This window comes from Raphanus sativus, chromosome 3 (genome assembly GCF_000801105.2).
Source record: "Raphanus sativus cultivar WK10039 chromosome 3, ASM80110v3, whole genome shotgun sequence".
Classification (NCBI taxonomy): domain Eukaryota; kingdom Viridiplantae; phylum Streptophyta; class Magnoliopsida; order Brassicales; family Brassicaceae; genus Raphanus; species Raphanus sativus.
In genome coordinates, this window is record NC_079513.1 from 20,033,637 (window position 1) to 20,060,260 (window position 26,624).

Sequence of the window (26,624 nt, forward strand, 5' to 3'; positions counted from 1 at the left end):
AAAGTTTGCTTTTCTTTTATGTCACTGGATTATCTTACTAATCAAAAACTATGAGTACAAATAATATAATCTCTCACCGATAAACGAAAATAAAAATATGAGTCTAGATTTTACTAGACATATATAATTTATTACTTTTGTTTGTATTATTTTGAAAATTGAAGTATGTTTTTAATTATTGTGGATTTTATCAATATGTGTCACTATATAAACTTCGCTGAAGAGGAAATTCATATAAAATGCAATTAATACTTTGATGAAAAAGAGTTTGATTTCATAAGCTTCACTGATAATTGATACTTATAGTTTATTTTGTAGATTTATAATTTATGTTACTTTAGAGTATTAATACAATTTTATTAGGTTATTATGATGATGATACTTTTTAGATGTGATATTTGATAATAGAATAAATAAAAGATTTTACAAGTGCCAAACTATTATCTAGGTTGAGTTGTAATAAAAAGGCAAAGTCTATCTTCTGATTAATTTAATATTCAAAACTAATTAAATAATATATATTGATATTAAAATTTATGTTAAAATTTGAATTAACTGGATAATTAGTCCGCATAATTTATTCTTAGTTTAACAACTTCATACATTTATTCTCACAGATTCTCAAAAGAACCCAATATTAACTTTCTCAAAACTATTTTACTTAGAAATCAAATCTCCAAAATCTAACAACACCAGCCATATTGTTACAAAAAAGTCAAACAGAGATTGAGAACAGAACTTCAAATCATTAAAGAGCAATACACTTGAGAAACAAAAGAGTCTTGACTACATTTACTCATTAACCCAAACCCAACAACTGCATTAAACTCTTATCACAAAGCAAATCCACCCCAACAAAAGCATTGCTCCCATCATATATCACACAATACTGGAGCAAAAAATCAAGGTCGATCATCATAGCAAACAAAGGAGAGAAGCCACATGATATAATGAAAGTTAAGTTGTCACGGTCTGAGATGGCAATTTCGGGTGGTTATGCTCTGCTTCATAAGTAACAATAAGCATTGCCGGATCTTCCAAACATCTCTCAACGTGCTTCCTCGCTGGACAACCTCTTATGCTACTGCATTTGTAGTATCCCCTGCACACACACACACACAAAAATTCTCAAAAAGACTCATACTTTATACACAATACTGCCTCAAGAAGTGTATATACCTGGGATAAGGAGAGCCCTTGATGGGTTTCTGACCATATTTTCGCCACGAATAATCATCAGGAGGGATATCTGCAACCTTGTTACTTATAGCAGGCACTCTAATCGATCTCCTAACCCTATGCTTCCTGTCAATTTCCCAACAAGCTTTAATAGTGTGAAATGAAAATACCAAAAAAAAAAGAGACAAGCAATTGCAACTGACCTCTTCTTAGAGCAGTGGCATCTGCTACCATGTTCATCACCACCTCTCATGAGGCATTTTCTCTTAGAGTGTTGTGAACTCTGATCCGTTGAACTCGGAGCCCCTACCAAATGGAAGGAGGAGTTGTTGACGCTACCATCTATGCTAAGCGATGAGATGAAGGACCTACTGGATGACATGGTCGGTGTACAGCTCGAGTTATCGAAGCTCAAACTTATCCCGCTGTTGCACTTCCTAAGCATCATCATCTCAGCTTGATGCCTCTGCTGCTGCTGCTGCTGGTGATGATGGTGAGCCTGTAACCGTTCATGTAACTGTTGTTGATGTTCTGGAAACAAATTGGGATAACCCGAAGGAGACACTGCCAGCTGGTTAAGCTGAAGGAGAGGAGGGGCTTTTGCATTTGAGCTCAAACCTAAAGTGAGAGAATCAGTGGGTCCCAAGCTCAAATCATGGAAACCAGACCGGAGCATAACCGGTGCTTTCTGAGATGATGTAAGTTCTGTTCTTTGGAGACAAGGATCAAGGAAAGTGGTTTGAGACAAATGGGTCTGAGGCTTCTTTGCTCTTCTAAACCTGGCATGACCCACACTTCTGCTGCTGCTGCTGCTGCTGCCTAACAGATTCTCCACTCTCTTGAACCTAAACACAGCTTCTCTAGTTTCAGACACTAAGCTCATGTCGTACAGATGATCTTGCTGACGTGGTCTGCTGGATAAGAGGTTGAGAACTCTATGGCAACTCTCTACAGCTGCTCTGTTGGTTCCTTCTATCTCCTCCTCCATGTCTTTAAACTAAATAAAACCCTAATTTTTATTCCCTCACAAGACTCTAATCAAACCCTAGAAACCAAAATGGGAAAGACCCAGATTAGTCAAGTTTCCGTTTCTGCACAATCCCACCGTCTCAAGTCTCAACAAGACCCCAAAAGAAGTTGCCTTTCTTAAGCTTGAAGACGAAAGCTTTCTTAACTGAGAGAAAAACAAAAACAGAGGAGGAAATGAAAGAGAGAGAGGATGATGAGGAAGCGAAAAAGCAAAACGGATCTTCCTTTAGAAGAGAGAGAGGGTAGTGAATGAGTTGTCAAAGGCGAGATTCTTCCAGCATCATCTTAAAAGGAGAAGAGGTTCGCAAAAAGGGAAGGTGTGAAGGAGAAGACTTTCTTGACTCTCTCTCTCTCTCTCTCTAGCTTCTGCAATCACTCAACCAAAAAAACATTGAAAGCATTTCTTCGGTTTTTTTAAGACAGCTTTATTTTGGCGAATAAGCAAAGAAGGAAAAAAGACAAAGGAATAAGGTGGGTCCCGTTCGAAGACCTTAAAAGATTCGTTTTTGATTAGTTAAAGCTAGGGAGGGACTCATTAAACTATCGCAAAGAGGCAAATTATGCTTTGTCTATAATTAATTTCGTGGCAGGAACTATATAAACATATACTTCAAGGAAAACTTATGTAAGATCGTTTTATTTCGAAGTTCTTGAGTTTATTCTTTTTGTCCAGGTAAAACCAAATTAGTAAAAGTGGAAATGATTGATTGGATAGTTTTTAAATTTTAGTTTTTGGTTTTTGACTTTTAACTTTTGGTTTTTAATTTTTGGTTTTTGGTGTTTCAGTAGATTTTAGCTTTTTGAAAAATTTGAATGGTGATTTAAGATTTTGGTTTTTGTTTCTGAAGTAAAATTAACTATTAATAAACTGTTTTATATTAAAGTTATTTTAAATTAATAGAATTTTATAAAATAAAAACTACTAGCTATATGCATAATTACATTTAGTTTTTATTGATAGGAAAATATATAAATAATTAATATTTCAAAACAAATTAAATAAAATTTAATTATATTTTATAAAATATGGTACGAATGAATAAAAAATTATGAAATTTCAGTATTACAAAAATACAAATATCAATATTAGTTTTTAAAGTGTATTTAATTCTAGACAATGAATAATTATATTTTATATTAACCAAATTAAATTTAATTATATTTTAAAATATGGTAAAATACATTAAATATATGTAATTTAAAAATTAAAAATACAAAAATTAATAGCTAGATTCTTAAATGCAAATTGAATTAAAAATGTAGTAAATATATAATACATTGGCAATATTTGTTTTTGGATATTAATTTTATGAATATATTTAGATTAAATTTTAGATATCAGTTATTTGATTATTCTGTAAATTTTGGTTATTCTAATAATTATTTTTTAAAAATGATTTATAAGTAAATTATTTTTTTATAAATGTGACATTACTAAATAAATAATTAAAAATTAAATATCTATTATCAATAAAATTATTTAGATTGTTTTTTGAAATAAAAAAATAATAATTATGTTACTTTTATTCCTCAGTATAAGATTTTCTTATGTTTTTATATTAGATTTAGATGTAAAATATTTTGTTTAGTTTATATTAATACATAATACATAAATATTTTAGTAAGAAATTAAAAATATACACAATCCACGTAAATTGTTAAGAAACCCAACAAAACATGGTTTTTGGTTTTTGCTTGAAAATAGATAAACATCTGATTTCTGTATTTTTTAGGGAATTGTTTTTTTCAAAATCTTGATGGGCAAAAAATAGATTTTATAGACAAAAAATAAAAACAGTTTGAAAAACCACAAACAATCAACCTCGCTTTTTCTTAATTCAACAGTTACTTTTTTACCACATATAAACGTGTCTTTTTAAAGGTGGTATATTTTTGATCGTTTGATTCAATTTCTTGATTGATCAAAAAAAATCAATTTCTTGTTTATTTTATTTTCAAACATCAATTTTTTTATTAAAACCAGAAAATAAAGTGGAATCAGAACCTTTTTACAGTTTAACACTTATTTTTCTTTTTTGCAGTGTTTTGAAAACCGGATCGGACCGGCCGGTCCGACCGTGATTCGCTGAAGAAGCCGAATCCGGTTCGGTTTAAAACCCGGATTTGATAAAAACCAGTAAAACCGGCTGAAACCCGGTAAAATCGGTGACCCGGTTTAATTTTAAAACCCGGTTCTTAAAATTAACATATAATTAAATGCTTTTAATTATTACTAGCTAAAATTTAATATTTTATAATTAGTATTCAACTATCACTATTTAATTGTTCTAAGAAAAAATGTGAAAAATATATTTTTGACTCTTATATACTATTTTTATTTTACCATATTCTTAAAATTTGAAATGTTAGTTGTAAAAATAAATAAATATAGTTATTTTAACTGTAAATCATTTGTTTTTTTTAAATTTTTAGTTTACATACTAATCAGATTTATGTTTGTTGTTTATTTTGAGTTAATAAAATAAGAATAGAGAAAGTATTATATGTAGAAGTAAAGTTTATATAGTATAAATATATAATTATATATATTTTTATAAAAATTAAAAACCCGGTTCGACCGGTTGAACCAGTCTAACCAGTCAACCAGTAGCTTCACTGAGTCGGTATCCGGTTCGGTTTTCAAAACATTGCTTTTTTGGTCTACGGATTTATAGTAGAAAATCAAATTAGTTTCTATGCGCTTAGCAAAAAGTTAAGTTCATTAAAAGACAAAAATATCTACTACACTTAATGATTCCATTGCTAAGAGTCTATTGGTCAAGTATTGTTCAGTACGTTGTTGATAATTTCTTTCCCTAGTGTTTATAAAACCGAACCGATAACCAAATCAAAGAAGCTTTTGAATCACGGTTTATTATAATTCAACTGATTTCAACCAAAATAACATTATTATAATTAATCATGTACCTATAAATATAATATTTACTGCATAGAAATAAATAGAAAATATCGACAAACAAACTCACAGTTTTAAAGCTTAGAAAGTGAGACATTATTTTCAATGTGTAATAATACCATACAAAAAATTAAAAACCCAAAACTACATGAAACGAACGATAAACTAAATTACTTATAGTAGAAATCAGTTAAAATCACTTTGGTTAGAATTTTAGATTTGGATTCAATTGATTTACAACTGTAACTTGTGGAAACTTTGTAAAAATGATAAAAACTTGAATGAATATAATTATAGAAATTTAAAATCTCAAAAAAATATTTGAAAACCACATATAAAAGATATTCCCTATTGTTAGAAAAAATAGTTTATAAAATAAAATAATGTCTAATTTAAACTCAAGATTTTATATTTTAATAATCGAACCTAGTTCAATGATTCATTGGTTTCTGATTCTTTACCAGTTTATTTTCTATTGAATTTTACCATTAACCCGTTATGTCTCTGGTAGGTTTGGGCATTCGGGTCTTCGGAGTCGGGTTCGGGTCGGGTTCTATCGGGTTCGGATCCTTCGGGTCCTAGAAATTTAGATCTATATAGGTATCTATAATTTTTCGGATCGGTTCCAGGTCGGGTCTTTTCGGATCCGGGTCGGTTCAGATCTATAATTTTAATACCTATAAAATACCCATAATTTTTCGGGTCCATATCGGATCCGGATCGGGTTCGGGTATTTAAGCTCTAAAAACTATATGACATACTTAAATTCACTCAAATTAATTAATATTTGTCATATATATCTAAATATTTACAAAATAACTTAAATTAAACTATTAATAATTAACATAAAACATTTTTGAACTCTAATTTTATATTTTAAAATTTCATATTACTTAAAATGTCACAAAATAATAATAAATGTTGTTAATAAAAGATATTTCAACCAAACAAAAAATAATATATATATAAAATAGAACACAAAAAAATCATAGTTTTGAAGGGGAACAATATGATATTCCTTTATTATTTAATATAATAACTTAAGGGCTATAAATAGCATTCATAGGTTCTAAAGAGAAGAGAATACAGAGTATACATATATTTTCTACAGATACAGAGTGATTTACAGACAACGTTTGTCTTGTCTTGTTGTCTGATTCACTACAAGAAGAGAATGAACCGAGTGTTGTTGTTGTTGTGTCTCATTTGAACTCCAGCACTTGTGGGTTTGGATGAGCGTGAGACATATCTGATGGAGAAGACACTGAAGTGACGTTAATAGGGTACACCTCGGTTACTTCTTCAGTCTTCTCATCAAAGTAGACCACATCCTGCATTGTAAGCTGGTGGTACTCGACCACTCCTCTCAGATAGAGGTTTTCGCGTGTGTATATCGAGTTCTCATGAGCTAACCGAGCCTTCTCAGCCAATAAAGTCTCAAGTTGAAGTCGCACCTATATAGATGAGAGACAAAAAGACAAAAAACCAAATAATCAGAATATGCAAAAAAAAGATAAAAGGCTTTTGTAAATAGTAGTTATTCATACAAGATCATCGTTATCAGTTTGGCTGTTTTCGCCGCTATGATCCTCCCTCAGAACCTTGTTCTCCTCTTCAAGCTGAGCGCACCGCTGCTTTGCAAAGGCAAGATCAGACTTGACCATCTTCAGCTCCCGAAGAAGAAGCTTTGCCTTGGCAGCCATGGCCATTGCAACCTGTTTGACATAAAATCTATAAAACTCTTTTCTGATTTCTAAAACTCAGTAAATGAAGATACTATATCACAACAACAGCAGAAAGAAGATAGATATCATCTTCGCTGGTGGTGGCAGGGAAGCAATAAAAGAATGATACAGAGCAGGAGGCACCTTACGTCGCGAGAAGCCTTGAGTTGAATCTCCAAATCAGCTTGTTGTATCTCAGGATTCTGGTGGTTCCGTGAAAGACTAGGCTTCTTCTTAATCTTCTTACGTGTTTCCTGAATGATCCCTGCGGTACGTGTCTCCACAGCAGTAATACCCTCCTAAAGAAACTCACAGACCACACAACCAGCTATCATTTAGTATGTCTCTTACCAGAGTCAGAAACATGGTGCATGAAAGAGTAAGAAACTAAACCTCAACTGCAGAACCAATGTAATTCAAGGAGGAAGTGATGGCATCTAAGCTTCTTTGCAACGAAGGATTCTCTGTTTTCCTACCAGCTTCCTGCAACAACGTTCTCAACTTAAATAAGAGAATAATATAATAAAAGCCAAGGGCGGATGAATCTTAAAACCAACCTTAGTTCCTGAAGTAGTGGAAGAAGGGGTGCTGTTGTGGTCCATCCTCGTGGGACTTTGAGGTAAGTGTTGAGGAGGATCCTCATCATCTAAAAGAGCCTTAGCTTTACTAGCGAGACTACCCCAAAAGCTTCGTTTAGGCTCGTTGTTCAAACTCTTCATCGACGTGTACTCATGAGCCTTCTTATTCTTCACCACCACCTCCTGTAAAAAAAAAAAAAGATAACACATTTCAATTGAAGCACAAAAAAAAAACAGAGTAATAAGCATATGGACGAAAAGGAGAGACCTTTGGTGGAGTGGGAACAGGAGGAGAAGAAGAGTAGGCAGAGGAAAGAGAGGAGTCTCTGTGCGCTGAAGATGCTCTAATCGCCTTCGCTGCTAGCGACGACGCAGCAGAAGCAGAAGAAGATGAAGAAGAAGAAGAAGAAGAAGAAGACATCCTCGCGAAATTTAGATCAAATCTGAAACCTTGGATCGATCCTCGATTTCGTTTTTCAACTTCTCTCTCTCACGATCATCGATTGGAATCAAAAGAGTCTTCGATTTTTTTTGGGGGGTCGGGTCGGATCTAGGGTAGGGCTTTCCTGTGAGAATCAAATTTGGGATCTATCTCCCCATCACGGTGGTGACTGGTGACTGAACTCTAAACGCAACGGGTGCGTATCCGGTTATTTAATCTTGGTTTTCTATCATTTTATTTAACCGGTTTACTCATGAAATAGACTTGATTATGTGCATCCGGTTTAATGATATGATTTTTGGTCTACTTGATTTTGTAGAGTCCATTGTTTTGTTCGGTTTGGTCCGGTACTAAACACAACTGGATTACGAAATTATTGTTGGCAATAGTGAAAAATCCAGTCAAATCCTTCCGTTAATCCATCCATAAATAATAAATCACGAATTCTAACTCTTTTATGTTTTGTGTCTGTCTTGGTCAAATCCATCAAGCGAGCTTTTCTCGTTAGGATATGTCTATATTATCCGAATGCATGCAACCCTCCCCTAACCATATGTAACGGATAAGAGATATCTCTAATGAGAGTGAGATGTTCTAAACTCCTTTGGCGTGTTACTTTAACAAAGATGACATTAGTGTGTGAAGTGGAAGAAGCGAGATTACATATTGACGTAGACACTGGGGCTTTTTGACAATTAACCAAACTTTGGCCCAAATTGTTCAGTAGTGGTTTTCATTTTGTTTTCTATAGCCTCTGTTTCATGTCTCGTCGGTTTAGCAGCTGAGGTCGGGACCGTTGCTCATTATTATTACACAGCCCTACCCACAAAAGAAAGAAAAAGATGGTATCCGATATCTGAAATTTCCATATCCATAACCAGATAAGACTATTATCTACTACTTCATGAAATTTTTAATATCCTACTGGATCTTCCGGCCAGCTCGTGTAAAAATGCATTTAATGTTGCAATATAGACTTTTTTCCGAAGGTTACCACATTGTTTTACCCAAATTTGAAATGAAATGAAATGATTTTGGTTAGCAAAAAAAAAATTGAAATGATTTCTGATTTTAATGTAAGTGATAACCTTATGAATATGCCTTATGAATTGTTAAAAATTGAATAATTAACTGGTTGGGAAAACGTACGTTCATGTAAGGTAGAAACTCCCCAATTGCCTAAAACAGCAGCCAATGCAAGTATATCCAAATATAGGGAAATGTTAAGAGAAGAATGGTTAAAACGACGACGACCAACACAAAGATTGTATTGTTTATCTTAAGGAGATAATAACGAAACAACATAACCAAACGACAGGTTACACATTAGAAAAAGAAGATAGAAGGGGGACCTTGACCTACGTTAAATATTTTTCAGTATATAGACACTATCCAATTATTCCTATATTGTCCGTTTTACACATCTATTAAAAATGGCTACTGAAAGGATGAACCCCATCAACATGAACACCATGTCTTCATCTCTTCAGAGAACCGGTCAATGGTACGATACAGTCCAGTCCCATCTAGATATTAGCAGATGAAGAACTTTCCGGCTCGGTTCATCCTCCCTAATCAACTTGTATATGTGTTATTATTTATTCTTTTTGGTCAAAAACTTGTATATGTGTTATTAATGCAGGGTTTTTTCACAAGATATTCCTACAGATGTTGTAGTTTATGTCGGAGAAGCTAATTTTCCCCTTCATAAGGTAACAACAAATCTTGGTTCTTGATTCACAGCATTTTTTTTTTTTTTTAGAAAAATGACTTTGCTTTTGTTTTTGTCGTCTATAACTCACACAAACGAATTGGAACTGAACTATATGAGTTTTCTTTTTCTTTTTAAGAAAGCTGATGAACTATGAGTTTCATTATAATATACGACTGAGGCATTTATAATATTATAACTCTACATGTACATGTCTGGGTAAAAATAATTGGTTAATAACAACACGAGTTTCTATTTACAAATTTTCTTGATCTCATGTAGTTCATGCTAGTGGCCAAGAGCAACTACATGAGGAAGCTAATAATGGAATCCAAAGACAGCGGCGTGGCGAGAATAGATCTCTCGGATATCCCCGGAGGTCCTGCGATGTTCGAAAAAGCTGCCAAATTCTGCTACGGTGTTAACTTCGAGATTACCGTCCAGAACGTGGCGGCTCTTCATTGCGCCGCCGAGTTTCTTCAGATGACTGACAAGTACTGCGACAACAACCTCGCTGGTAGGACACAAGACTTCCTTTCTCAGGTCACTCTCTCTAGCCTCTCTGGAGCCGTCGTCGTCCTCAAGTCTTGCGAGATACTCCTTCCTATTTCTCGTGATATTGGTGTCGTCCACCGTTGTGTGGATGTCATCGGTGCTAAGGTTTTTTCTTAATTCATAGCTTATTCTCACTTACTTTCTATGTGTTAAACTTAGATCCTGGTTTTGGTTAGTGTTTAGTAGTATTCAAGAATATCATTAGGCGGTAAGTAAAGTGATGTATAGAGGATAAACGGCTACGCAAAAAGCTTAGACGCTGCCTATACGGATTGTTCTAAAAATTGTTTTGTTTATATCCGAGTTGTCTTCTAGTGGTGCTGCCTAAACCATTTTTTCTTTGTGACCAATTTGACGTACTAGATCAATTTTTAGAATATTGATATCTAGGTTAATTTTTCTAACTTATAGTAACCAAAATAAACCCCAATCTAGGATTAACATTAATTATAGTAATTTATATTCTGTTTCAATGTTTAGTCTATAGTGAAAAAGTGAACTCATTAACCGTACTAGATTTTATAATCACTTTCATATCAGCTATTTAGGTTTGGTTTCGGATCAATTTAATCTATCTTTTCTCCAGTTCCTTGAGTCTCACGTATCCATAATGCAATATAGGTTTCGGATCAATTTAATCTATGTTTTTTTTGTTGGTTTGAAAAGGCTTGCAAAGAGGCAATGTTCCCGTGCCGATCAGTGATCGGCGATCACCACCGAACTGGTGGACGGAGGAGCTCTGTATCTTAAACATCGACTTCTTCGCGGACGTGGTAGCTTCCATGAAGCAGAGAGGTATCAAGCCATCTTCCTTAGCCTCTGCAATCATCACCTACACCGAGAGATCCTTAAGAGACCTCGTCAGAGACCATTCCGGCAGAGGAGTCAAGTATTCCGATACCGAAAACAACGACTCCGAGGAGAGAACTCAACAGAGATGTCTCGTGGAGTCAATCGTCTCTCTCTTACCTTCAGACAAAGGACTTTTCCCGATCAACTTCCTCTGTTCTCTCCTCCGTTGCGCTGACTTCGTGAACACTTCACTCGCATGCAAGAACGAGGTCGAGACACGAATCTCCGCCGTTCTTGAACACGTCACCGTCGATGATCTCTTGATACCTTCTTTCACCTACGATGGGGAAAGACTATTAGACCTAGACAGCGTCGGGAGAATCATCTCCGGTTTTTTCGAAAAGGAGAAAAGCAAAGGGTTATGTTCTGTCTCGCTACAAAGAATTGCCAAGACCGTTGATTCTTACTTAGCGGAGATCGCTACTTGCTTGGAGCTCACGGTATCCAAGTTTAGGGTGATAGCAAACCTTGTTCCGAAGTCCGCTAGAAAGTCAGAAGACGATCTCTACAGAGCGGTAGATATCTTCTTGAAAGCTCATCCGAACCTAGAAAAGATCGAAAGAGAAAAAGTTTATAGCTCGATGGACCCTCTCAAGCTTTCTTGCGACGCACGTCTCCACGCTTTGCAGAACAAGAGATTACCAGTGAACGTCGTTCTTCACGCGCTTTACCACGATCAGCTAAAGGTAAGAAGCGGGGTTGAAGATAAAGAAGAAGAAGTAGTTATAGTACCTGAGGCATTAGCGACACGTGGACAGGCTATAACTGACACTACGTTGGCTAGAGAGAACGAAGCTTTGAGGAGTGAGCTGATGAAGATGAAGATGTATGTTTCGGATCTGCAGAAGTTTGCTGGAGAAGCTTCTTCTTCGAATGCAACGGCGTTGGTAAGTAGCAAGAACAGCAAATATACTTTCTTCTCATCTGTTTCGAAGAAGCTTGGGAAGTTGGAATCCGTTTAGACATGGGTCTAAGGATACTTCTAACATTGATGAAGATCTTGCTGGTGTTGATATTACTAAGCCAAGAAGACGAAGATTCTCAATCTCCTAGGTTAATGAAACGTTTGATCTTTTAAGTTTGTGTATAAATTTCTTAGTCCAGTGTGCTCTCTTTTGTTTGCCTTTGATGCGTGATTTCATAAAAGAAGTTTGGAAATATTTCTTTCTTGGGAAGTTGGCTAGGGCGAGCCAAGACATCAACTGAGTATAAGTAGATAAAGGTTGTATTGAGTACCACCTTAAGCATAAAGGTTTTGGGGTTCAATGTACGTAAGTGGACAGAAGACATAAGAACAACCATAGTACCATTTTGCATCAAAAAAAAAATCATCCAACTTTTCTCAACAAAGCTACACAAAGATTCACAGACAAAGCATCCACATAGCTAAAGATCCAATCTTTAAAAGCTATCAACCAAACGAAGCAAAACCCTAATGAATTCAACCAGGAATCAGCCCATTATATCAAGTTCTCAACTTCGATGATTACCTGATCGTGAAGAGAGTCTCGGTACGGAAGAAGCGGCAGAGCGGGTGAAGGCAGTCAGAGGAAATCTCCGGCGGCGTGGATGAAGGCAGGCAGGAGACATAACTCCGTCGGAAGTCTCCGGCTTCTTAGAAGAAAGTTGAGCAACGGTGGAAGCACCAGAGGAAATCACCGTTCTTCGTGAGGGAGAAAGAGAGAGAACAGAACCAGAGCACGAAACCATGCTCCCCTCTCTCCTCTCAATTTGCTCACACGTGTCCCGTATACGTTTCTTCTTTGACTCCAAATAAGAAACGTCTCAATCTATTTTTTTTCTTTTTCATTTTCTTTTTAATGATAAATACAGTAGAGACGGGTTAAATACGTCCGATAAAGGTGCTCTAAGGGGTCATAAGAAGTTGTTGGGTTAAGTATAGCTGTATAGATCATTAGGCTAGTGTTTCTATATAAATGGGACGGACATGTAAGTCAATTGAAAGAGAACTAGCTAGTAATACACTTTTTTTATGTAGAGAAAAATTTTCATTATTATTTTGTTGTAGTATTTTGTGAAATAAATAAAACATGGTATTTGTGTGTGTGATTCTCTATATTAGACCCATCTTGCACTTTCATAATAACATAATTAGTGGAATCATAGAGAAAAAGCAATATGGGTCATCACATTTCTTGATTGATGATTATCCTTAATATCTTTCACTATCGACTTAGCTTGTAAATTTATTACTAGATCTTGACCCGTGCGACCGCACGGGTATTAATTTTCAGTTTTAGTTTTTATTTATTTATACTAAATAGTATATTTATAATATTTGATCGTTTTATATTGACTAAGCTAGGGATATGTATTTGGGTATCCACTCGAATTCGGTTAAAATTTATTCGGGTTTGAGATTTTCGAGTTTAAAGATTCTAGCTCTATTCGGGTATTTATAAACTTTGATTCCGGTTTGATTTAGATCTTTGCGGGTTTGATAACCTGTTTAAATTATTTTAAAATTTTCAAAATTTATATATCTTTAAATATCTTTAAATCTAAAAAAATATAACATGTAAATTTGAGTTATGTAAGCTAAAGTATCTAAATTAAAAATTAAAATAAATTTAACTTGAATATTTGGATGAAGAATAAATATACATATATTTTAAATATTTTTGGTGTTTTGATTATTTTTTATCTACTTTAGATGTTTACTTTTGACTATTTTTTATATTTCAAATCAACTTAAAATAGCTTATATCTTGGATATTAACTCGAAAAATAGCTAACATATTGAAGTATATAAATATGATTTAAATACATTCGAATATCCGAATATTTCGTTTGAATAAGGTTTAGTTATGGTTCTCTAGATACCAAAATGGTAAATCCGTTTGGATATTATCTAGTTTCGGTTCAAATTTGGTAATATTTTTTTCGTTCAGATTTGTTCAATGAAGAGTTGATATTATAATTTTCATGAATCGTTTGTCCAATAAATATAGTTTGTCCATTAAACACATTAATCAAAGTGAAAAATGTATTTATTTGAATTTGACATTGATTTAATTGAGAAATTAATGAAATATATTTAATTTAAATTTAATTTTAGAAAACACATTAATGTAAGTGGAAAAGACAACATTAAAATAGGAAGTATTATTTAATTGTGTATTTAATTCAAATATAGATTTTGGAAAACACATTAATCAAAGTAGAAAAGACAACATTAAAATATGAAGTATTATTTAATGTCAGTGGCATAGAAGTGTAAATAACACTTAAAACTAAGGGGCATTTTATATGTGTACTTCTCTTTTAATAATATAGACTAGAGTTTGATCCGCACACCCGTGCGGGTGTTATTTTCTTTTATTTTTTTGCGTAGATGTCGATTATTAATTGTACAATCTAATCTTTTCTGTTTTGTTCTCCTTTTAACAGAACTTTGGTGTTTATTGATCAATATCACATTAGAGTTTCTCATTTTAGGATATCTATTTTATGTCTCTTACTGATACTAATATTTTTAAATTTAATTTCAAAATTCTTTTGTTATGTTTACATATTTAAACTACTCAGTTGAAAAGAAAAGAATTTTAGATAAAATATCATAAATACCAAAACCATAGAAGAAAGATGTATCACAATGTTGTTTCTAAATATTTGTTCATATTTCATGTCTTCATTTTCTTTAATCTCCATATTCCATATGAATTGAAAATAATTTTTTTCAATTTTTTTTAATAATAACACGTCTGTTTATTACTTTAGTTGAATGAAAATATTAAAGACACACTTCTAAATACTTTGATAAACATTTAACATTTCTAATTCGTACTCGAATCAATATTTTGGAAAACATATATTTCAAACCGACTCATATTATAAAAATCAGAAAAATCACCCCAAAATTAAAGTAAGTATTATTTACCAAAAATTAAGATCTTGGAAAACATATCCTACAACATAATTTTGTTGCAGATTTTTGTTTTTATGATTTATATTTGTTTAGGAAATGAAAGATTTCAATCTTTTATGTTAGCTAAATATTAGGTAACCTGGTGTATCACATATGATATTTCAAGGATACAATATCTATTATGTATTTTGTAATTTTATTTATTAAAATTATTTATGATTAAGAGTAAAAAAGGGAATGGTATTCACTTGTAATTCTTTAGGAAAAATCTGGGTTATTTTAAATTTGTACTTCAGTTTTAATAGATTATATATGTGTCTAGTGAGTTTGTTGAAGGTTTGGTTTGATGTCAGAACAAATAAGTTTCATATCTGATATCTTTCTGTCGAATCACAAAGACGCCACATGCAAAATCATGGACGTTGCAGATCCGCCATTAACGCTCTCCCATATCTTTTTTTCTCTTATCATAACACAATGTCTCAATCATTGCGTCTTTCTTTTTTTTCTAAAACAAAGGAGACTTCAAGAAAATTAAAATAAGCAGGTGAGCTGTGACAAGAAAATTAAAATAAGCAGGTGAGCTGTGACGTGTAGATTTCAAGATTCATCTGAGATACTCTTTTGATTATCTTTAATATTTTCTTTGGAGAACGTGGAACAAAGTTGATTAGCATTTTTTATTAGATTAATCATCTTCAAGGCAGAAGATGATATAAAGGGTTTTATGTAAACCATTCTTTGAGTATTTTCAGTCATAAGCCCTTTGTTCTTGAGCTGTGTAAAGTAAGCTTTTATATATCCTCCTATTCTTTTTGTCTCTTCTTCTTTCTGTAATATACAATTATATTATTAGTTTCATACAAATAAAGTGCGGCTAAATGCTGAAAATCTTAGGATTTCTTGAAAATTTTGGCAAGATGGGATGTTAAAGCTTCACGTGTCTTGTTTTGTCCCAACTGTTTCAATAAAGTCGAGCAGATGTTCAATACCAGACAGTCAAGTCTTTTAACATTTTATTAGTTACCTCGTTAACAATCTTGAATCTTCTTGTAGGCGTTTCTAAGATTCTCTACACCTCTCAAAGTCATGGCCTCGTCTGCGGTAAGAAATTAACCATCATGTTATCTTGGTCCTTGTGTTCTGGTCTCTTGGTCCTAAGATTTACTCAATTATGTCTGACGTTCCCAGGATCTTAGCAAGAAGCAGTTTAAGAAGTCTATGACCAAGAAATCACACTCATGGTGGTGGGACAGTCACAATTGTCCCAAGAACTCGAAGTGGCTTGCAGAAAATCTAGAGAGTATATATGTTGCCTTATTTACCATAAAGATCTATATATCTCCACTTAATGTATTGATCTTGTTCTTTGTTATGGCTTCTCAGAGATGGATGACCGTGTGAAACACATGTTAAAGTTGATTGAAGAAGACGCAGACTCTTTTGCCAAGAAAGCTCAGATGTATTACCAGAAGCGTCCCGAGTTAATCCACCTTGTGGAGGAGTTTTACCGCATGTACCGCGCTTTGGCTGAGCGTTATGATCAAGCTAGTGGTGAACTTCAGAAAATGCATCTCTCTGGGACACAGTCACAGGGCTCTCTTGAGAAATCATCTCCTACTTCCCAAGAGAAATCGAGTCACCCTCATAAGGAAGATGAAGAAGACTCATCATCTCTGTCTGATTCTGATTCTGATTCTGAGTCTAAATCGGTTCCTGATGATGAAGATGGCGACGAGGCATTGATCCGTAGGATGGCTGATCTAGAACTTGAGCTTCAAGAAACTAAAGAGAAACTCCAGCTACAACAGGAACGTCTTAATGGTGCCAACAACACTGATCTCCTTCAGAAAATTACTGTATATGAAGGAGAGCTTAAAGAAGCTAATATAAAGATTCGAATGCAAGAAGAAGAGATCGCTAATCTGAAGATTGAGCTTAATCGTTGCATTTCCTCTGAAGCAGAAACTCAACTTGGTGTTGAGAAAGAGAGTCTTCATTTGGTTAAAGAGGAAACTAAAGATGCAGGGGCCACTCTTTTCTGCTCAACCACGTCTGGTGGTATTGTGTCTCTTTCTATTATTATCATTTTGTATTGTTTTAAAAAATACATATGAGATAGGCGATCACTTCTTTTTTTGAAGTCAATACGGTGGGTTGATGCCAAATTGACTCCATTGACATTGAAATTCATCATGGATGGGTATGCGCCAAATGCTTGAGCCTGAACTGTGCTACGCGTTTATTTTAACGTCCACTGCTACTTCATTTTAACAGAATAAAGAGCTATTAGCTATTTTCCAACGAGAACTATAATATAGCATCAGATGTCTCTTGAAGTATGACTTCATTCTATTTATTTTCGAAAATAAAATTTCGATCTTATTTCCCACAGATGTTAATTTTGTTAAACCCAGTTCAAAATCTTCATTTGTCAATAGTAAACCAAACAAACCTTTGATGAACATAAAACCAAACAGGACATAAAACCCAAACCAATATTACATTTTTTAATAAACCCAACAGATTATTCAATATTTTGTCAAAAAAGAGTAGTCAATTCTGTAGTAGGAATCGAATTATCTTCTTAGTTACTCAATACGCGATTGCATCATCAGAGTTTAATTATTTTTTTAGATTATGGCTATTTTTAAAAATGTATTTTGAACCTATAAAAAAATTCAAACTAATTTTCAAGGGAAAATATAGCCCACAGACCAATTCGTTTTGATATCCAAATAAACTGTAAGCAATGAGTTCATATCCAAGTGGTCACAGGATGAAAGGTAAAAAATGCTTTCGAATTTGGATTGTTTAGCAATCCAAAGTTTGTTTTACCATTACACCAATATTGCATAGTTGATTATGGCTATCTTTTATGGAATACTGTGTTGTATTGCATTATATCTTTAGAGCAAATACACATAAATATGAAAATCAAAGTAATGACAAGGTGATACTGCAAGGATAATGATAGGATAAATTACATAATTAGAGAGGAATAGAGAATAATCAATATGGATCACATGTCTTGATTGATAATTATCCATAATATCTTTCACCATCAACTTAGCTAGCTTGTAAATTCATTAAGTTTCTAAGTTTGTTGAAGGTTTGGTGTGATGTCAGAAAAAATAAGTTTCATATATCCATCTCTCTCTGTCTAACTCGAATCACAACGACACCACATGCAAAATTTTGGACGTTGAAGATCCGCCATTGATGTTCTCCCATATCATAACACTATGTTACAATCATTGAGTCTTTCTTTTTTCTAACACAAAGAAGACTTTAAGAAAATTAAAATAAGCAGGTGAGATGCTGTGACGTGTAAAGAAAGCGTATTCACACTTTCAGAGCCGCGTATACGATTTTTTAAGATTCATGCGATATTACTTACAATATTTTATTTAGGAAGGTGGACACAGATGATTAGTTTATGATTATATTAATCATCTTCAAGGCAGATGATATAAAGGGCTTTATGAAGACCATTCTATGAGCATTCTTAATCATAAACTCTTTGTTCTTCTGCATTTGTCTAAAGTAAGCTTTTATCCTTGGACAACTTTTTGTCCCTTTTATTTCAAAAGAAAAGTTGTTTTCTCTTCTTCTTTATTTAATATACGGTTATATTATTAGTTTCATCGATTACTCTGGTATATAAAATACTGGTAAAAGCTGAGAATATTTGGACTCTCTCCTTCTGCTCTGTTTCCTCTCATCGATTTTACCCAGAGGAAGCAAGGAGAGAAAACTAAGGCCGGTGTTTTCCGGCGAGAATCTGTCCACGGTGGGCTTCCTTTCCAGCGTCACATCTTCTTCGTGGTGGTTGACTGGATTTGGTTCCGGTTGTTCGCATTCTCTTCGACGAAGTTTCCGGCTCTTGACTCCGGTGGTGTGCTTATACTCTGGTGACCGTCCGGCTTAGATTTCGGCGTCGTCATTTTTCCTGTGGTGTTGACGGCCGGCTTAGTTTTGTAAAATTTCGTTGGCTTAAATCTAAGATGAGATCTCGGTTTCTATCGATGGATGCTCTCTGTGGAATTGGGTCTGGTGATGAGTTGGATGCGTGGTAGACGCATGCCAAAGGCGAGGTCCGGTGAGGCGCCGTTCAGTTGCGGTGGTTTTTCTCCGGAGTTAAGAAACTGACGAAACCCTATACAGCCAATACAGTTGTTGGCAGTGGGTTTTTGGTCAGAAAAGAGATGGAGACGAGGTTCTCCGACGAGTATCAGGTGGAATACGGGAGACTGGCGATCGGAATTTGCTCCGGTGTTTGGGTCTCGATTCGAGAAGACGAGACGCGTGGTAAGCGTGTAAGGAGAGACTGGCACGTAGATGGCCGTGTGTTGATCGTGCCGCGTGGTTAGTAGTGGCGCAGTTCCTTTTAGTTTGGCTTGCTGTTTAGATCCGTGTTTCAGTCTGCCCTTTATGTCGGGCCTTATGTTTGTATGGTTTTGCCTTCGGGCTTGGACTTAGATCCATTAATAATAGGGAAATTAGGTGAGATGGCTACAAAATAAACCATAATTTAGCATCTAACCAAAAAAAAAAGTACATCCATTATTCTTATAATATATACTATATTACCCCGGCCCTATCATCCAGTTAATAAAAATTTAAGTGACCTTCTTCTTTTTCGATTACCGGTTACCATTCATTTTCTTTCATTCTCACCACATGTTCCTATACTATTTTATTTTGTTCTATTCTATTTGTATGTTAATAAAAAGTGTTCTACTTTATTTAAAAATATATTTTAATATTTGGGTTTAGGGTTTACATTTAAATTAGGATTTAGTGATTAAAATTTAGGGTTTAGTATTTATAAGGTGAGGAATAAACATTTCAAAGTTTCACCATTTGTAATATGTTATTTATTATTGTTCCATTATATTTGGGTCTAAAGTTTATATTTGAGTTAATGTTTATATTTATGTTTAGGGTTTACTAATTAGAATTTAGGGTTTAGTGTTCTATATTATTTAGAAATATATTTTGATATTTGAATTTAGGATTTACATTTAGATTAATATTTACATTTGGATTAGGGTTTAGATTTGGATTAGGGTTTAGTGATTAGAATTTAGGGTTTAATATTTATAAGGTGAAGGAATATGGTTAGGATCTAAGGTTTAGGGTTTAAGAGTTTGGGTGGAATTGAGATAAGGTTTAGTATCTAGATTTTAGAGGTTGAGATGAAGTTGGTGTTCTATACTATTTTGGTGTTATGTAATAGAACGTTTAAATTTTGACATACTTTCGTTTGTTACTATTCTATTTGCATATGTTGATATTTGGGTTAAAGTTTTATATTTTTTTTTAGAGGTTAGTAATCATGTAATATATTGCTGAATTATCTGTCAAAAAAGTTACGTTTATGCTATTTGTTAATTGTAAACATACATAGTATAATATATTTAAATAATTTTCATTAATGTGAACTATGTCAGTTATAGCATGTTCTATTCTATTTATAAAATGACATTATAGTCAACACGTTGATATCATAAACGCCACAACAATAATCTTACCGTCAACTTGCTTCACAAATGGATAAAACCGGAAGAAAATAGTAAAAAAGCTAGGAGATCTAATAATGTCAACATCATAACCATATTCTTAATTTTTTTTTTAATTTGGCTATTACACAAATTCACCCTTAATAATATATATTAGATGGAAAAAAAAAATTGGACTTCTCGAAAATTGTGCAAATGCCAAAATGGGTTGTTAAAGCTTCACGTGTCTCCTTTGCCGCATGCACAATCCTATCTTCTTCCTCTTATCTCATCTCATCTAGTTTTGTTTTGTCCCACTTGTTTCGATAAACTCAAGCAAATCTTCAAGAGACACTCAAGTCTTTTAAACATTAACTGAAGATCTTGAATCTTCTTGTAGGCGTTTCTAAGATTCTCTACACCCCCTCAAAGTCATGGCCTCGTCTGCGGTAAGAAACCATCATGTTATCTTGGTCCTTGTGTTTGGTCTCTTGGTCCTAAGATTTACTCACTTTTTCTGATTTTTTTTTCAGGTACTTAGCAAGAAGCAGTTTAAGAGGTCTGTGACCAAGAAATCACACTCATGGTGGTGGGACAGTCACAATTGTCCCAAGAACTCAAAGTGGCTTGCAGAGAATCTTGAGAGTAATGTTATCTCACTTTACCATTAAGATATATCTCCACTTAATGTATTGAACTCGGTTCTTGTTATGGGCTTCTCAGAGATGGATGACCGTGTGAAGCACATGTTAAAGTTGATTGAAGAAGACGCAGACTCTTTTGCCAAGAAAGCTCAGATGTATTACCAGAAGCGTCCCGAGTTAATCCACCTTGTGGAGGAGTTTTACCGCATGTACCGCGCTTTGGCTGAGCGTTATGATCAAGCTAGTGGTGAACTTCAGAAAAACCATCCCTCTGGGATACACTCACAGGGCTCTCTTGACCAATCATCTCCTACCTCGAGTCGCCGTCTTAAGGAAGAGGAAGATTCATCATCTTTGACTGATTCTGGTTCTGATTCTGACTCGGCTCATGATCATTCCTCTGCTAGTGATGAAGATGGTGACGAGGCACTGATCCGTAGGATGGCTGATCTAGAGCTTGATCTTCAAGAAACAAAACAGAAGCTCCTTCTCCAGCAAGAAAATGTCAACAACACTGATCTCCTTCACAAGATTACTGTATATGAAGGAGAGCTTAGAGAAGCTAATGAAAAGATTCAGATGCAAGAAGAAGAGATTACTAATCTGAAGGTTGAGCTTCAGAGCTGCATGTCCTCTAGAGCAGAAACTCAAGAGAGACTTGATTTGGATAAAGATGAAAAGGTGCATGCCTTGGAGGAAGAGCTGAGTATCTCGAAAGAGGAGCTTCAGAGAGTACAGCATGAGCTCAAGTTGGCTCAAAAGGACGCTGATACTCTCGGAAACAAGCTCAACGCAGAGAAGAAAGAAGTCTCGAAGTTGGTCGAGAGACTTGCAATGGTGAAAACTAGTTTACAGGACAGAGATAACGAGGTAAGGTCGCTGAAGACAGCAGTCTCTGACGCTGAAGAGAAGATATTCCCAGAGAAAGCACAGATCAAGGGAGAGATGTCAAAGCTCGTTGAAGAACGAAGCCAGCTTGGAGAGCAATTGAGAGAGCTGGAATCACATATAAGGCTGATCAGGGAAGAGAAAGCTGGGATAGAGGAGAAGCTTAAAGGAGAATCCGAGAAGATGAGTGTGATGAGAGATGAGATTGGGAAGAGAGAAGAGAAGATAAAGGAAATGGAAAAGCATATGAAGGAGCTTCACATGGAGCACGTGAGGCTAAGAAGACGGTCGAGTGAGCTTGCAGAAGAAGTTGAGAGGACGAGAGTGGCTGCATCTGACGTGGCTGAGCAGAAAAGAGAAGCCATAAGACAATTATGTATGTCTCTTGAGTACTATAAAGAAGGGTATGAGAGGCTTTGGAATGCTGTTTCAGGACATAAGAGAGGAGTGCTCTTAGCATCGTGACGTTTGCCTATTAAGTGTATTTCGAGGTTAATGACTTTGTGTCCTGTGTTACTGTGTGTGTTGGACTTGCATGTTTTTTGAAGGTTGAAGATAAATAATGTATGTTTGATATTAATTAATATCAATGCTAATAGTATCATCTCATATCTCAAAGAGTCAGTCATGAGACTATTCAGTATTCTCGACTACTAACAATCTTGTTTTATCTTGTATATTGTTAAACACTTGTGTGATTGTACAATTTTTTCATTATATTTTTGTATCTCTCTTCATCAATCATCTTATTATTTTATTATTCACTATATGTACTCTTTTCGTTTTTTTTTTTGTTGAATTAATGTTAAATTCATTCAAGAAAAAACGTTTGTACACTAGATGCTACTTGAGCTTAGAGTTTTTTATGAGATTGAAATGGAACTAAGATAATAAAAACCAGAGTTCAACGAACTGAGAACCATGTTTCCATGGCTTTTGTGTGTTTGCACACTCCCGCAAGACGTAAGCTAGTGATCCTGTTTCTTACGGCCTTGTCCACTCCTTTGATAATAGTTGCAGGACTATTTGATTTTTCTCCATGCTTTCTGCCATTCCTCTCCTTCCAAATAGCAGACAGAGTGGACTGAAAAACATATCTGATCAGGAACAGACGGGTTGAGCTTGCCTGGCCTGTTAGAGTCTTGACGATCTCTTCCCATTCGTTCGTGTATTGCCGGGACAGTAGTTTGTGGGTTAGATTCTTCCAAACTTCTTCTGAGAAAGTGCATTTGTAGAAAAGGTGGTTGCGAGTTTCTAACGGTTCGGGACAGAGACAGCAGGCTGTAGTAGCAGCTGTGTTCCAGCCTAGCATCTTGTCACCCGTAGGGAGCCTGTTCTGAACTGCAATCCAAGCCATGAAGGAGAAGCGAGGCGTATTGTAGGGAAACCAAATACCTTTGCACCAGTCTACCTTTACTTGCTCGACACGGATGAGCTTCCATGTCTCTTTTGAGCTAAAGTTTGTGTTGTAGTTGTTTTCCCCTGTTTTCCACAAGTGCACGTCCTCGTTATGATTCAGTCCTTGCAGTCGCAGAGCCGTGATCTCGTCTTCTGTTGCGTTGAAAATCTCTTCCCGATGCTTCCTTCTGCGGTGATGACGCAGTGCCTTTTCCACTGTGTCGTTTAGCTTGATGCCCAGATTTATCATCCCTCTGCCATTTTAACTGTCTATTAGTCTGCCCAGAGCCGACCATTGATCAAACAAGAATGACGTCGATGATCCATTGTTGACTTTCACCTTTAAGAACCGCGTCGCCACCGCTCTGTATTTCAATATTTTCTTCCACATCCATGATCCCAATGAGCTACTTTCTTTGACCGACCAGAAAGTGTTCTTGCGAATCAAATATCTGTTAATCCATCGAACCCACAGTGATGATTTGGATGACATTATTCTCCACACCAGCTTCAGACATGATACATCATTTGCTTCCTTGATTGATCGTAGGCCTAGCCCTCCCTCATCCTTAGGCTTGCAACAATCCTTCCATGAGACCTTCGCTTTCTTTGTGTTTAGTACTGGACCAGACCATAAGAAAGCAGCACACAAACTGTCTATCTCCTGAATACATGTCTTAGGTAGTCTAAAAGCAGATATCCAGAAGTTAGTTAGACTGTGTATTACTGAGGCTATCAACTGAAGACGCCCTGCGAAAGAGAGAAATCTCGCTGTCCAGGAGCTTATCCTTGATCTGACTTTTTCAACAAGTGGGGCGTAGTCTTGAGCAGTCATTTGTTTCGTCAACAATGGCAGCCCGAGATAACGCACCGGGAGGTCTCCGTTTGAGAAGGTGTAGTGACTTAGCATATCTTGTTTCTCTGCATCGTTTAAACCCGCCAGATATAGAGTGGACTTTTCCATACTGATGTGCAACCCTGAAGCCTCAGCAAAGCTTTTGAATATGTCGAGAATTCCGTCTACTGAGCTTTTCCTTCCATCTGAAAAAATGAGCAGATCATCTGCAAAGCTTAAGTGTGTGAGGTTTAAATCTTTGCAGTATGGATGGTATCCAAACTTTCTCTGAGTCGCTGCTCGGTCAAGCATTTTAGATAGAACCTCCATGCAGATTACAAATAAGTAAGGAGACAGAGCACATCCTTGACGCAGACCTCTTTTACTATTAAAGTACCCTGCTAGTTCCCCATTTATTTGGACTGAGAAGGAGGCAAGCGAGATGCATTTCTCAATCCAGACGATGTATTCACTTGGAAACCCGAGAGCCTTAAGAGCAGAGAGCAGGAAAGGCCATTGGACAGTGTCGAAGGCTTTAGATATATGATCTTGAGAGCACATCTTGCAGAGATCGAATCCTTGTGATAGCTTTTGACCAATTCAGATGCCAAGAGGACATTTTCCATTAATAATCTATCCTTGACAAAGGCAGACTGGTTAGGGGATATAAACTTGGGGAGAATGATCTTCTAATCCTTTGTTATCTCTTCTAATCCTTAACATTTGTCTGGTTATGATTTTCCAAAGCAATGATTGATATTACGTTTTCATTAACAATATATACATAGTGGACGCAAGCCTAAGGTTTATAAATATAAATTATAAACACCTATCATGATTCATACGTCATAAGACTCATAACTATCTAAGTTCTTAACATTTACACCCAAAAAAAAAACTATTTATAAAGAAACAGTTCTAGATATGGCTAATGTGCTCAGGCTGCAATGTGTCGGTGGGTCCATATAAGAAAGCTCATTTTAAGGTACGTGGTTTGCAAATGAGATGGTCACAGATTTGGGGGGTAATGGTGGATTTGGTGAGAGGTAGGTAACACCATTTCTCCATGTCGCTGTCTTTCGTGGTAGCTGTGTCTCTTGCAACTATCATTATATATCTTATTATATACACATTTTTCGTTATCCTAGCCACAAATATATTAAAATAAATTAACTAAAGAGAAAAAAAAAACAAATTGAAGAGTGTATGAGATAGGTAGACTAGAGATAGGCGAACATTTATTTTTGAAGTCAATACGGTGGGTTGTTGCTAAATTGACATTGACATTGACATTGACATTGACATTAAACGATTTTCATGTATGTAAATGCGCCAAATGCTTGATCCTGTTATGTACTTCGCGTTTATTTTAACAACCACTACTATTAGTACTTAGTAATATGTTTTCTTAACGGCGTCAACTCTGACGGCGTCTCAAGAGTTCGTATTCATACCACGATCAGCCACTGGTTCACGCTTTTTCTTTCCTTTTTATCACCGTGGCGGATTGAAAGTCTTCCTGTATCCTATGACTTCTTGTTCTTTTGTTTTTACAAGGGCCTTTTAATAACTAGTACCAGTCTACTGTTTTATATTTGCTCTAAAATCTTTTTTTTATCAACTCTCTAAAGTCTAAAACCATCTAATAGAGCATTTTAAAATTAAAACTATGACCTTTGATGAATTTAACTAAAATATTTGTAAGGCATTTCTAGCCTTATTCTATTTTTCTTCTAAAATAAAATAAAATAAAATAAAATATGAAATAGAAAATGTTACAACTCAACTTCATATCTCTTTTCGTAATTGAGTTTACTTCATAAATTAAATAATTTATTTTTTGTTCACTATTCCATCATAAAATAAGATAGATAGTTGGTTTAGATCAATTTTACTCCATTTTCCTTTTTGGAGATGTTTGAAGTCATAGTTTTTTATTAGATTAGATTAATTTACAAGTAATATGTGATAAGTTTGTGTAAATCTAATTTAAATTGTTGTTAACATTTTCAAGGATAAAATTAAAATAATAAATTTTGATATATATAATTAATTAAGTTAACTAAGATTTGATGTTTTATTGAAATAAAAATTAATTACAATATCTATGTATACTAATAGAATATTACTTAGATTTTTATTTAGTTCTCAATTAAGATATTCAGTAGATTTTTGTTTGATTATACATTATTTAGTTTGACTATAATAGTTTTAACAAAATAGTTAAAACTAACGTTACTTTCAATAAAAAAATGGCACGTAAATATAAAATAAAAATTATATAATATGTTTCTAAATTAGTACGCTAGATATATTATGCCACCACCAAAGTTATTTATATCATACATTTTTTGCTTTATCAAACTGCAAGAAACCTGTTGTTATTCAAATAAAACCTTTAATTTAGAAAAGTTATCAAAATTAATTATATTAAGTGATTTCTTAACATAACATTCGGACAAAGCTGACTTCAGTTTTT

At 34.7% G+C, this 26,624-nt stretch overlaps 4 protein-coding genes and 1 pseudogene across 6 annotated transcripts; 3 read left to right on the forward strand and 2 right to left on the reverse strand.

The window, feature by feature from the left end:
* Window positions 1-726: 726 nt before the first annotated feature.
* On the reverse strand, window positions 727-2,617 carry LOC108843893 (probable WRKY transcription factor 21). The gene is made up of 3 exons (XM_018617045.2): window positions 1,383-2,617; window positions 1,180-1,305; window positions 727-1,102 (listed from the first exon to the last, which is right to left on the reverse strand). The coding sequence occupies exons 1-3, from the start codon at window positions 2,165-2,167 to the stop codon at window positions 958-960; spliced, it is 1,056 nt and encodes a 351-aa protein (XP_018472547.2). The 5' UTR covers window positions 2,168-2,617; the 3' UTR covers window positions 727-957.
* Window positions 2,618-6,114: 3,497 nt separating this feature from the next.
* LOC108844152 (uncharacterized) lies at window positions 6,115-8,059 on the reverse strand. Its single transcript, XM_018617370.2, has 6 exons — window positions 7,696-8,059; window positions 7,407-7,610; window positions 7,243-7,332; window positions 6,999-7,148; window positions 6,673-6,840; window positions 6,115-6,579 (listed from the first exon to the last, which is right to left on the reverse strand). The coding sequence occupies exons 1-6, from the start codon at window positions 7,846-7,848 to the stop codon at window positions 6,328-6,330; spliced, it is 1,017 nt and encodes a 338-aa protein (XP_018472872.1). The 5' UTR covers window positions 7,849-8,059; the 3' UTR covers window positions 6,115-6,327.
* A 1,135-nt stretch (window positions 8,060-9,194) lies between these two features.
* Window positions 9,195-12,147, forward strand: LOC108844584 (root phototropism protein 2-like; annotated as a pseudogene).
* A 3,164-nt stretch (window positions 12,148-15,311) lies between these two features.
* On the forward strand, window positions 15,312-17,268 carry LOC108848100 (protein NETWORKED 4B). Of its 3 annotated transcripts, none has more exons than XM_057004922.1 (4): window positions 15,312-15,423; window positions 15,933-15,980; window positions 16,068-16,179; window positions 16,263-17,268. In XM_057004922.1, exons 2-4 carry the CDS (start codon window positions 15,966-15,968, stop codon window positions 16,991-16,993), a joined length of 858 nt encoding a protein of 285 aa, XP_056860902.1. In that variant the 5' UTR covers window positions 15,312-15,423; window positions 15,933-15,965; the 3' UTR covers window positions 16,994-17,268. The 3 variants fall into 3 exon arrangements, with proteins under 3 accessions (XP_056860902.1, XP_056860901.1, XP_018477018.1); XM_057004921.1 differs by having other exon boundaries at window positions 15,319-15,455; XM_018621516.2 differs by lacking the exon at window positions 15,312-15,423 and adding an exon at window positions 15,526-15,662.
* A 3,310-nt stretch (window positions 17,269-20,578) lies between these two features.
* LOC130509193 (protein NETWORKED 4B-like) lies at window positions 20,579-22,523 on the forward strand. The gene is made up of 3 exons (XM_057004920.1): window positions 20,579-20,829; window positions 20,914-21,025; window positions 21,104-22,523. The coding sequence occupies exons 1-3, from the start codon at window positions 20,815-20,817 to the stop codon at window positions 22,375-22,377; spliced, it is 1,401 nt and encodes a 466-aa protein (XP_056860900.1). The 5' UTR covers window positions 20,579-20,814; the 3' UTR covers window positions 22,378-22,523.
* The last annotated feature ends 4,101 nt before the right edge of the window (window positions 22,524-26,624 follow it).